At 51.3% G+C, this 13,682-nt stretch overlaps 1 protein-coding gene across 1 annotated transcript; it reads left to right on the top strand.

Moving 5' to 3' along the window:
• The first annotated feature begins 312 nt into the window (after positions 1 to 312).
• Positions 313 to 2,894, top strand: LOC146180117 (uncharacterized). The gene is made up of 2 exons (XM_084580331.1): positions 313 to 454; positions 1,204 to 2,894. Exons 1-2 carry the CDS (start codon positions 313 to 315, stop codon positions 2,892 to 2,894), a joined length of 1,833 nt encoding a protein of 610 aa, XP_084436457.1.
• The last annotated feature ends 10,788 nt before the right edge of the window (positions 2,895 to 13,682 follow it).

The raw sequence follows: 13,682 nt of genomic DNA, 5'->3' as shown, positions 1-13,682 counted from the left end.
AGCAGCAGCCCGAATCTGTCCAAAGTAGGACCATCGGGGGGAGTTGGAGAGATGTGCACATTTGGCATGCGGGAAAAATTTGGACAGCCTCACAAAGGCTGCCTGCATCGGTCCCAAGTGGGGCCCATCAGGGCCTTGTCGACAGCCTTCTTCAGGCCTACGTCGGCCCCCTTTACAGCACCCTCATCAAGCCCACTGTGACTGTCCTGCATTGCTACATTGGACCCACCGGTTGACCCCTCCATAGCCCATTTTGTGCTACCTGGGTACTACTATTCAGCCTCGTAATCTACTGCCACTCACATTTCCCCCATGAGCACTATCATCTTAAAAGTGAATGTGTCAGCTTCTGGCGTGGATGCGACGAGCCTCATACCACAGGCAGAACTTCTGCAAGCCACTCTCGCCTACTTAGTCAAGGAATATGCGCAAAACACCCAGATATTCACCGACGGTTCAACTGCTCAAGACACTTTTTCCTGTAGCCTTTATGTACCCTCAACAACCCGTGTCCTGTCTTACCGGCAGCAGCGCAAGACATCATCTACGATAGCTGAGCTCCATGGCATTAAAGAAGCTGTTGCCTATATCCTGCGCCAAACTTCCAGAGGATGGGTTATCTTAACCGAATCCAGAACATCTCTGCAAATTCTGATAACCTGTTGAGGAAAACCAATCATCATCCCGTTTCCCTTAACATCGGGTATCTACATCATTTGGCTATTACCGCAGGCTACTGCACAACATTTCAATGAATACCAGCTAACTGTGGCATTAAAGCCAATGAAAAAACACATAAAGCGGCTTGTAAAGGCCACCAACATCAAAGATACATTTGGACTTTCTTCCTAAATGTGATGCATCCTAACTGGCCAAAACATTTGCTTCCAAAACAAAGTATCGACTTTGGAGCATGCCGACACATGACTACGAATTTCTTTACTCAATTCACCCACACCTAAGATGAAGACTCCCTCCGAAATATCCTCGCCAACTAGAAATTGTTTACTACTGACTTCGCCTGAACTGTGCATATAAAAATGGCTTGCGCTACACTTTCGGTGAATTGAACAGTCTGCATTGTGACAAATGTGGCTCAATTGAAACTGTGGAACATATCCTACTTGAGAGCGCTGACATCCGTGTGCTGTGGAGCGGGTGCGGTTCGCAACAGCTCAGCCAATTTCTGGCTCTTGTGCCCAGCCAATCTTTCCTGTGACACGTCAAAACGATCAACGGATCCAGGAAGGTACACGGACCCTAACCACTGCCATCTTTTGGATGTGCCCCGCGATCTTCGAGAATCATCCAGTGAAAACGCCTCTGACAACCACGCCGCCGCACTAGGCCTCGCCTCATCGAGGCGACCCTGTCCGGCGCGCCGCGTTCCTCAGTCCCCAACAACCATGGAGGAACCAGTGGATGCAGACATACCCAACCCACAAGACTATCGCCCTGGTGAGTGGAAAACTGTCCTACGTGCTTATCGAGCTCAAACCTCAGATTCAAACGCGGCCTCAAAAAACCCATCAACGGCCTCAGTTCACGTCAACCCTAACGGAAGCAACGCCGGCGCGCCGTCGGACGCTGCGCCTGGAACCTCTCGAGCCCCGCACCAGGAGACGCCGCACTTACTACGCATGACGCGCGCGGTTGTGCACAAAAGTAAACAACTTGCCGCGCTGCCGGCAGGCACGATCCGAGTCGTATTTCGCCCGAGAGGCGGGCTCTCCCTGGAAAAGCTTCCAGCTCCAAGTCTCTTGCAGGCACTGCATGCAACTCCGAGCTGCTCAGTGATGGGCGAACTGCACATCAGAGTTCATCCCACAAACAATACCTTCACGGTAGCGACGGTGGCGGAGGCAACAGCTCTCGCCTTAGTGAACATGCAGGAAATCACTATAGATGGAAAGAAATTCCCGGTAGCCGCGTATATCGCGGCACCTCCAGCGGCAGTCAAGGGTGTTATTTCCCGTGCATACTGGAATGAAGCACCAGATGAAATACTGAAGGACTTGCAGTATCGCAACCCGGAGGCCAATATCATAGCGGCTCGACGCATGGGGAAAACGTCGTCAATTCTAATAACATTTGCTTCTGGTCCGGTACCCCACACCATCAAGTACATGTGTGTTGTACATCGATGCACCAAATACAAGGGCAGCCCTGAAGCTTGTACAAACTGCCGGAAACCTGGTCACAGGTACGATGTGTGCCCTCTCCCAAGAAGCGGACTCTGCCCCCGATGCGGAGAGAATCACGACAGGCAAGAAGACACTTGCACGCCGAAATGCATTCTTTGTGGTGGGAACCACCTTACCGGTACAGGCTCATGCAAAGCCAGGACCCCCCAGCATCGACGACGGACAGCGCCGAAACCCAAAACAGCAGTGCCCACGGCAAAAGACTTTCCACCCCTAGTGCCTCGTCAGGATCGCCAGCCAGCCTGGACCAAAGCCAGCAGTACACCCCAAACATCACGGCGGGAGGAAGAGATAGCACTCCTGCGGGAAGAGGTAAGGCATTTAAGGGCAGCCGTTAGCTCTATTCCTTCCACATCCAACCAACCCCCTCAATCGCCAACACCCCAATCGTTCACACCCCCTCCCCAAAAAAAACGCAGACCAGAAGACGTTCCAGACATTGACTCCAAATTCAAAGACTTTGCCCAAAACCTAGAAGCCAAGATTCTGGCTCAGACTCAAACGTACATTGAAACCGCCATGGCTAGGCTTACAGAAACAATTATCAGACAAGTAACCACAGCCATTATGCAACAGATTCCAAAAATGATAGCTGGAATGCCTTCGAACACCCCAGCTAACAACCCTACACCAACTTCCATCCTTCGCCCTCCTACCCTCCAGCATGGCCCTGTCGACAGGAGGCAGTAACCCCCGACTACGCATTTTGCAATGGAACTGCAGGGGGTTTCGCCGCAAACGAGACCCCCTGCAGCAACTACTATCTGCTTCTTCCACACACCCCGATATATTAGCGTTCCAGGATGCTGGAACAAATGTATCACTACCAGGTTACGCTCTGGTACCCTCTGACATCACTCCCAACCCTAGGGTTACCACGTATGTTCAACACTTAATTCCATACACTTGTCACGAAATACACTCCCCGGTGGCTCACACATATTTAGAATTAATCCCGTCTACTCAGAAATCCTATCCCCTATTCATCCTTAACTGTTACCTCCTTCCGAGGCAGCCGGTCGCCGATTTAATTGCTCTCATTAAAGCTGCATCCACAGTGGCAAAAAAGGACCCCCTCATTATTATAGGCGACTTTAACTGCGCACATGTAGACTGGGGCTACATGCGCACCAACAAGAGAGGAGCGGAATTACACAACACCCTTCAGATACAGGGCCTCTCTATATATAATGATCTCAGCACACCTACAAGAATCGGCAATAGTGTCACCACCGATACTAGCCCAGACCTTACATTCGGCCGAAACCTCCCAACACTGGTATGGAGCAACTCGAATGAGACCCTGGGCAGTGACCATTATATAATAACTATAGAGCTTGACTTTGCCAAAAAAGCTAAAATCTACCGTGTCCGGCAAACTAGCTGGGATAATCTGCGTAAGCACAGAGAGGCCAGAACATTAAAGACCCCCTTTAACCTCCACACATGGATGACACAGCTCAAGGAAGATGTCCAGGCTTTCACGCAAACTTTAGACACCACCCCCGAGACTCCCATTGCAGATAGTAGGTTAATGCACCTTCTCGAAGCACAGAAGAGTATCCTTGCGCGCTGGAAAAAACATAAGCATAATCGAAAGCTTAAACTTAAACTGGCGCAAATTCAAAAGCAAGTAGAGGAGCACAGCGCCGCCCTCAGTAAACATAACTGGCACCAAATATGCGATGGGTTGCGAGGTAATCTCTCCTCCTCCAGGGCCTGGCATCTTCTTCGACACATGATAGACCCCACACAAACTAAAAAGGAAACTCGGCTTACCCTCAAAAGGCTTATCCATAAACATCGATGTAGTCAGCAATCGCTCTTAGCCCAACTGCAATCAACTTATACTACTGTGGGCCAAGCAATATCCTATCCAAACTACATAGGCCCTGATCAACCCTCCCTAGATGCCGCCATTATGGAGATCGAAGTTAGATCAGCCCTCCTTAAGCTACGCAACTCAACCCCTGGAGAGGACAAAATCACCAATGTCATGCTCAGAAACCTAGATGACCGTTCTCTTTCCCTGCTCACTGAATACTTTAACGAGTGCTGGGAAGCGGGGCAGCTACCGGATGAATGGAAGCACGGTAAAATAATATTCATTCCTAAACCAAACAAGCCCATAAATGCCCAAAATCTCCGCCCCATCTCCCTGACATCATGCCTGGGGAAACTCTTTGAGCATGTCATCCTCAACCGTCTTACGCAACACATGGAATCCCATGGACTGTATCCCCATAGCATGCTAGGTTTTCGAGCTCATTTATCGGCGCAGGACGCCCTACTACAGATTTCAAATGCTATCCTCAATGATATGCCACACCACACCAGAGCAATACTGGCAGTAGACCTCACCAAAGCATTTGATAAGGTCACGCACAGTGCTATCCTGCAAAGCATTCAAGAGCTGCAGCTAGGGCCTAAGGTCTATAACTATATCAGGGCCTTCCTGAACGGACGCACCGCCTCCCTGCATATAGATGATATACAGACCCCCTCTTTCACACTTGGTAACATTGGCACCCCGCAAGGCGCAGTGTTGTCGCCATTCCTTTTTAATATTACCATGATCCCGCTGGCAAAGGCTTTAAGCAGTATCCCACACTTGGGACACACCATTTACGCGGATGATATCACGGTTTGGACCACATACGGCTCGGATGGAGACATAGAATCTACACTTCAAGAAGCGGCCACAGCTATATCTACCCACACGGAAAAAATTGGCCTTGAATGCTCCCCGACAAAGTCAGCACTCTTTCTACTCCGGCCGCGGCGTGTTCCTACCGCCCCCATAACAATTTATTTGCACGATACTCCCATACCACAAACCCCCAACCTCCGCATTCTTGGTATGAACTTACAGGACACGGGGAAAAACGACCTTACCCTGAAGGCACTAAAACAGTCTACTTACTCCGTCATCCATCTTTTGAGAAGGGTTTCACACTCACGAGCCGGCCTAGATGAAGCTGACAATTTAAAGGTACTACATGCCTTTGTGCTCAGTCGTATTCTTTACACCTCTCCTTACCTGAACCTCTCCTGTGCAGACAAAGATAAAATCAACGCCTTAATCCGCATGGCTACCAAAGCAGCGCTCAACCTACCGAAGACCACTAGCACGGACAGGCTCTTAAAACTAGGAATGCACAACAATATACAAGAACTTATAGAGGCACATCGGTACACACAGTACCTTCGGTTGGCTGGCACGCAAACAGGACGACATATACTGGACACTCTCGGCATTCGCATACCCGCACATGCTGAAGAGTTAAACCCTCTCCCTCAGGCCGTGCATTCAGCGCTTATCCTCAAACCTCTTCCTAAGAACGTCCACCCAGAACACCATCAATCCCGCCGCGTCGCGCGAGCCAAAGCTCTCCATAAACACTATGGGACTGCAGAGGATGTCCGCTGGGTGGACGCCGCATGTGGTTCAGACCGTTCGGTAGCCGTGGCCTACAATCCAGCAGCCCCCCCACTCACTCACTTCATAGACCCTCCCTGTAACTCGGAAGAAGCAGAGGAAGTGGCTATAGCCTTAGCAATCGCCCAAACAGATGCGGCTTACATACTTAGCGACTCCAAAACAGCCATACTTAACTTTGCCCGCGGACGCGTCCATCCTCCCGCGTGGCAAATATTGAGAATGTGCACCCTGAATTCTGACAGGCGTATTGAGCTTATATGGGTGCCGGCTCACTCTGGCAATCCCGGAAATGAGGCCGCCGATAACATAGCCCGAGGACTTATTAGCCGGGCAAATGGCGACCCATGCCGGGACTTCTCGAGGGAGCGGGCACATACATTTTCTGAGCTCACACAGCAAGCACGCCTTGCCCGTCGACTCTACTCCCCTCCCCACTCCCAGCTGTCGCACTCCCAACAAATCCTCTGGAGGCGTCTTCAAACCCGAACGCTTCTCACCCCTCAACGCCTATCCTACTACCGACCCGTTTCCCCCGAGTGCACTCTCTGTGGAGAGTTGCACGCCACCTTGGACCACATTCTTTTCGGCTGCCCTGCCGATCCTCCCCCGCAGGGACAGCCCGCCATCGGATCATGGGAGGAATGGGAGGCCCTCCTTACGTCGCAGGACCTGGACATACAACGTCGCTGTGTGGACCGGGGTGCCAGTGCCATGGCCCTACGTGACCTGGACACATGCACGTAATGTGAGGGCCGTGCGGTGGCCCTGGGCCCTTGAAGGGTCTGAACTCGCTCGTTTAATAAAGTTTTTTCCTCCTCCTCCTCCTCCTACTTGAGTGCCCTGTGTGTACTATGAACGCACCATGGAGAGGCTCTCCTCTGTGCCTTTAACAATGAACTGTGTTTTAGGTACCTTAGTCTGCCCTATGCAACAGAGACTCGCAATGAATTTTTTTATTTACGTATTTGAAAGACATTGGACTCCTTGACAAACTCTAAATTCACCTTGTATGTTATCCTCAGGCATTTTTTAAACTGTTAACTTTATAAGCACTTTTGTCGGATTACGAATTTCATCATTTCTTTTTATACCATTACTCCACAAAGCACCTTAAAACGTATATATAGGGCGCATTCTATCTTCCCCTTCATTTCTTTTATTTTCCTCACCATTCTCTTTGAATATTTCCCTCCCGAATACAGCCTCCTGCACACAGTAGCATGCCAGCGAAATCTGAACGCCGGCATCTGAACGCCGGTTTACAGGAAGGGAAAGGCGCAGTATCTGTCACACTTGCTCTGTGGACACCTGAACCGCGCCGTCAGGGAAGGGATGAAGTTGGTAGTGAAAGTGGAGAGAAAGTGGAGCCGTAGTAGAGTTGATTGGTTGATTGGTTCACAGGAAAGGAAAGGCGCAGTATCTGTCACACTTGCAGCTGTGGACACCTGAACCGCGCCGTAAGGGAAGGGAGGAAGGTGGGAGAGAAAGTGGATAGAGAGAAAGAGGAGTCGTAGTGGAGGGCTACGGAGTAATTTGGACCACCTGGGGATCTTTAACGTGCGCTGACATCGCACAGCACACGGACGCCTCTTCGTTTCGCCTCCATCGAAACGCAGCCGCCGAGGTCGGGATCGAACCCGGGTACTCCGGCACAGTAGTCGGGCGTCTTACCACTGCACCACCCCGGCGGGGCACCGTAGTAGAGGGCTACGGAGTAATTTCGACCACCTGGGAATCTTTAACGTGCGCTCAACGCCGGCAAAGTTCACTGTTTTCATGAAAGGGTCTCTCTATATATGGAGGAGGAGGAGGAAGATGAGGAGGAAAGGCGGGGAGGTTAACCCGTAAACGAAACAGGTTTTCTATCCTGCACTGGGGTAAGGGGGTGAGTGGATATAAAAGTTGTGATAGAAGGATGATTGAAGTTAGTACAGTCACATAAAAGACATGCCACATCGCATCACGTCACAGTCATATCCCGTAACATAACAGCAAACTCATAGTCTTTCGATTAGGCCTGTGCTTTTCATAAAGCGGAGCAGTGCCTGGGAGGCCTTCACCGCAGGCGATCTCTGTGGCCAGGCACCTAAAATTTTATTTTCACTAAATGGTCGTCGATCTAGATGCTCCAGCATACGGCACAGACAGTGTCTTTTATCACAGTATATTGGGCTGAAAGAGACCGACTGGCACAACAGATTAGCGCGGAACCCCGATAGAACGCTGTGGCGAATGCCTAACAATGGCACAGCACCCGTGACGACAGGCGGATTCTGACAGGATCGCTCTTTTCTTTTTTTTTTTTGTACACCGGGTTGAGCGCGCTGTCTCGGCCTCGCGAGGGCAGGTGAGACACTACTGATTTATTTTTTTTTTAGGAATGGAAAGGCGCGGTAAATGTCTCACTTGTTTTCTGTGGACACCGCAATCTCGCCTTAAGGGAAGGGAGGAAGGTGGGAGTGAAAGTGGAAAGATGAGCCGTAGTGGAGGGCTACGGAGCAATTTCGACCACTGGGGATCTTTAACGTGCGCTATTCAATGCAAGCGCCCAGTGGAAAGACGTGACCCTAGGAGTTTTGCCTTTCCTTTTTTATGAGAGAGAGGGTTTAGTAATCTTAAAGTTGAAGGGGGCGCTGGAAGTCGTAACGAACCAGTCAGGTTGACGTTGGTTGTGATTGGTCGTTGCGGAAATTAGGGCTGGACCTAAGGGGGTTAAAACCGAGCTCGAGTGCACGGTCCGGCGTTCCGGACTAGGTTTTGATGCTCGGCATTGTCGGCTATGCCGAGGTGGGGAATCTTTCTCTTTTAATCGGTTCCAGCCTGTATCTCTGCTGCAAATGTTGTAAATATTTGCTGTGTTTATAAAATTCAGTTTTCTTCTCGTCAACTCCTGCCCTCAAGTCTTCGCTCATACCGTCTCCGACGGAGCGTCTCTGGCGCAAGGAACGTCCACTGCAACATACCATCTCAGACGGGCACCCCTGGTGCACAGGGCTAAAGAACCAACAACGGAACTTCACTGGGGCACTCACAAAGAATGTGGCCTATAGGCTCGTCGCACCCACAGTTTGTACTGTAAGAAACAGTAAAATATATAATGGTAAGTTACAATAAAATATATGATGTGAAGTCTTATATATGGTAAAATATCAGGAGGATCGCTTCGAGCAGCTCGAAGCCATAGGACGTGCTTGGCCGGCGCACCCGAGCCACGCGAAGCAGCTCGTGCCGCCGTTCCATCGGCGCTTGCCCGCAGCCTATCTCCAGGCTGCGAGACATAGCTTTTTTCATTCTCCTGCAGATAAAAGCTCCGTGCCCGGTTTCCTGCTTCGGTTCCACTCCCGGTGGCTGTTCCCGCCGGCGCTCTGCGAGGTCGCCCGGCGGTTTTTTAGCCGCTATTTCCAACCTTCGGACTTCGACTGCGGTGGCTCTCGCTGGCACTTAGCCGCCAGCGGGCACAGCTGCCAGACACCATCGCCGGTCGGTCGCGCTTTCAGTGCGACTGACTGGTACCTTTTCCCGGTTGCGGCGGCGGCCTTAGCCTTCGGCCCTTATTGTCCGCTGGCGGATATTTCGCCGCATCAACCGACGACTTCACTTGTGCTGCGCCGGCTGCCGCTAGGCCTTTTCGGGCTCAGCCGTGCCCAGCTTCTGGTCGTTCTTCGTTCCAGCGGCGGCGATGCCTGCACGGAAGCCTACCACGTCCGCTTCACAACCATCTGCGGACGCAGGGGCGATGCATTCTGTATCGCCCACAACTTCTCCTTCGTCGCGGGGGTCCGGTTCATCTGCCCGGAGTGCGGGCTTGGCGTTTTTAGACGGCGGTTGTGCCTTTATCGCCGCGGTCGCGGAACACTAGCCGGCCGCTTCACCGCGGCACGACACCGAGACCCGCGATCCAGGTGAGCGGCCCGATGTCGCGTCGGAGACTGCGGCCGAGCGGTCGCCCGTCCGGGCTGCCGCTTCGCAGGAGCCGCATTCTCATTCCGAGGTGCTCATTGACCAACGACCTGCGGACGAGCCGCCGCTCACTGAGCGGCTCGAACTCGGATTTGCGGCAATGCCCGCATTCGATGACGTCGCCAAATTCCAGGACGAGCTCACGCGCCTCGTCAACGCGCCGGAGAGCAAGCTGGCGCTTGCTCTCCGCTCGTCCATTACGAGACTCTTCGGCGGCGTCGTCGCACGCTGCGCCGAATATCAGACGCTGGCGTCTGACGCCCGCGGGCGCGCCGAGGTGCTCCGCGATATGTGGACGGCTGAAAGGAGGCAGTCGTCCGATCTCCGCGACCGCCTCTCCAGGGCGGAGGAGCGCCTTCGCGCCGCTACGGCGTCCCGACCGCCTCCGCCGCACACCTTCGCGGAGGTCCTGAGAACGTCGCCCGGACGACTCCCGGCGTCGTCATCGGTCATACAACCATCTGCGACCGGCCAGCGCCCTCAAAACATCGAGCGGCAAATCCCAAATCACGTAGCGTTTCTTACGCCCACGTCGTCGACGATAGCCGCGGCTCAGGTCATTCAGACCCTAAAGCGCAACATCTCGCCAGAAGAAGAGGGCATAGGCCCCGTCACCCTAAGACCAACGAACGCGGGAGTAACAGTCCTTACGAACGACCGCGCAACAATAGACAACCTAAGAACTGCCGTTGAGAGAAACGAAGCCACTCGCACGGTTATCGCGATAAGAATAGCGGAGCGCCGTCGGCCACATGTCGGGGTCTGGGGGGTGGACCCTGACGTGGCCGACGACGATTTGATCTCTAATATAGTCTGTAAAAATAGGGATCTATACCTAAACGCGGAACACATTACGCGTAAGTACACTTTTCGCGCACGTAATGGAACAAAAACGCACGTCTTTACGGTTGACGCTAGCGCCTACAATAAGATCATGTCAAAAGGCAAACTAAACATTGGCTGGTCATCTGCACAAGTTGCGGAGGACTTACATGTGCCGATGTGTACGTTTTGCTCCACATACGGGCATTCGCGTCGAAACTGCCGCGCCGCTTCAGATATAAGCAGGACGACCCGTACGCGCTGCGCGGGGCCGCACGCGGCGCCCGACTGCGCCGTCGCTGAGGGCGGCGCCTCGGTTGCGTGCGCTGTGTGCCGCCGCGCTGGTCGCGAGGGTCCGCCACATAGCGCCGGCTCGAGCGGGTGCCCGATACTGGCCACACGGTTGGCGCGATTACGCCAGAGAACGGATTATGGCGCGCGATAAGAAAGGGCCGCCGCGGTCGGAGGAGCTGGGAGCCGTGCTACTTTTTCTTCTATCTATAAGTATAAACGGCCTGTATTCATTCTTCTTCTTTCAATCGAACTTATTCTACGAGCGAGTAAAAATAACAATTCTAACCCTCATCTTCTTCTTCCACGAAACAATGCGAGCGCTCTTTCACATCTACTTTCTTCGAAAAAATTCAAACCTCGCTCTATTATTCGCATTTTTTCGACACGGTTCTCTGGCTCCTTCGACATGCATTTTCCACCTACCGGCCCTGCGCTATCGCGGCAATGGAGAGCCATGTTTATTTTAGTCTTTCAAAAATTCAAAACAAATACCACAAACATGTGCCATACCGTTTGTGGTATTTGTTTTGAATTTTTGAAAGACTAAAATAAACATGGCTCTCCATTGCCGCGATAGCGCTGGGCCGGTAGGTGGAAGGTAGGTAGTAGGTGTGCCATACCGTTAGCGTGTGCAATATTACGTTCCGTCTCCCAGACGCACACAATTACATGGACACCTGGACACGAAGGCCTAGAAGGAAATGAGGTAGCGAATGATCTAGCCCGAGCTCTTACAAACCGGGCGGATCCCCATCCCTACCTCACCCCTCTCCTAGGACCCTACGGCGACAGGCTGAAACACCTACGGTTAGAAAGAAGAATTTTCTCACCCCCACACAAACACCTTCCTTCCTCGGACGCTATAGACTGGAGAAAAATACAAACAAACACATTCCCTAATCTTCAAATTTTAAATAAGATAAGCCCAACAAAATACACGAGTTACTGTCCTTGGTGCGGTGCAAGCCCCACTCTCTTTCACATCTCTTGGGAATGCCAGGACAAACCTGGCCCAACGTTAATAGTGCCATGCCCGACACACGAGCAGTGGGAGGCGGCCCTGACCAGCGACAACCTGGACCAGCAAGCCTGGATTATCCAGCTAGTCCGCAAGTCAGCTGCTGCCAGCGGAGCCCTGGACTAGGGGCACCGACCACCCAGCTCCTGCGAATATTTACTAGTTATATGCTCATTAAAAGTTTTCTCTCTCTCTGCCATACCGTTATTTTTCTTCTTTTCATACTCCTATTACAGAGGCGAGCACCTCTAAATTTTCTTATCTTCTTCTTCTTTCTTTTCAACTAAAACGCGTAAACGCTCCTTCGCATCATCTGCTTTCACATCCATTCGTTTTCGATAGATATTTTCTGAATTCTTCTTCTCCCTCTTTTATTTTAACCATAACATTTCACCACGTGCACCCTGCGGCCTTCCAATGAATCCTCTGTTGCTTCTTTACTTATTATTTAAAACTTATTCTCAAATTTTTTTTACAACCACTTCTATTTTCGAACGTTTTTGTACGACCGCTTAAGGGGCGCTTTTTCACCTCCTTTTCTTCTTTTTTCTAAGAAATTTCATGCTCGCTTCTTAATCGGAAATTTCTCAACATGGCTCTCCATAATTTTTCTGTCGCCGCGTTTTCCAAGCCATTTCTTCGGTTCACGGCGGTTGCGACGGATCTTACCCCAATCGTTTCCCAAAGAGTTCAGTTCAGTTCAGGCGTTCAGTCGTGTCCGACTCTTCGTGACCCTATGGACCATGTCACGCCACGCTTTCCGATCTCTCACTATCTTCTTAACATCACATAGCTTCATCTGCAATGCCTCGAGAATGCCATCTAACCATCGCGTTCGCTGCCTACCCCTTCTCCGGCGACCCTCAACCTTTCCCAACATCAAATCTTTCTCCAGCGACTCCTCTCTTCTCATCAGATGACCAAAGTAGCTGAGCTTTAACTTTAGAATTTGACCCTCCAATGAGCAGTCAGGGTTTATGGTCGACAATATCGACTGATTTGATCTTCTGGCAGTCCAAGGAACTCTTAAGAGTCTTCGCCAGCACCACAATTCAAACGCGTCAATTCTTCGGCGGTCAGCCTTTTTCACAGTCCAACTCTCGCATCCATACATCACAACTGGAAAGACCATAGCACGGGTTATACGGATCTTGGTTGGCAGACTAATGTATCTGCTCTTTACTAGGCGGTCAAGGCTAACCATTGCTCTCTTTCCCAGAAGCAGGCGTCTCCTAATTTCATGGCTGCAGTCTCCTTCCGAGGTAATCTTGGCGCCCAAGAACAGAAAATCTGTCACAGCTTCCACTTCTTGTCCATTGATGCTCCAGGACTTGATAGGGCAAGACGCCATGATCTTCGTCTTTTTAATGTTCAGTTTAAGCCCAAACTTCTCACTCTCTTCTTGTACGCGCATCAGAAGTCTCTTGAGTTCCACTTCACTTTCTGCCATTAAAGTGGTATCATCCGCATATCTAAGGTTGTTGATACGTTTTCCAGCAATCTTCACTCCAGCTGAAGACTCGTCCAGACCGGCCTTCCTCATGATGCACTCTGCATATAGGGTTAAATAGGCAGGGCGACAGTATGCAGCCTTGCCTCACCCCTTTCTCAATCGGAAACCAATCAGTAAGACCATGCCCAGTTCTGACTGTGGCCTCTTGCCCTTCATACAGGTTCCTGAGGAGACAGATGAGGTGAATTGGAACTCCCATCTCTTGGAGAGCTTGCCACAATCTGCTGTGATCTACGCAGTCAAACGCTTTCGCATAATCAATAAAGCAGAAGTAAATGGGTTTCTGGAACTCTCTTGCTTTTTCCATGATCCAGCGAAGGTTGGCAATTTGGTCTCTAGTTCCTCTGCCCTTGCGAAACCCAGCTTGCACGTCCGGAAGCTCCCGATCCACATACTGCTGCAGCCTACCTTGCAGGATTTTTAACGTCA

This window comes from Amblyomma maculatum, chromosome 9 (assembly GCF_055883805.1).
Source record: "Amblyomma maculatum isolate TAMU_Amacu chromosome 9, ASM5588380v1, whole genome shotgun sequence".
Lineage (NCBI taxonomy): Eukaryota > Metazoa > Arthropoda > Arachnida > Ixodida > Ixodidae > Amblyomma > Amblyomma maculatum.
Note: the sequence above shows the minus strand (reverse complement) of the source record. Positions and strands in the feature narration are given on the sequence as shown.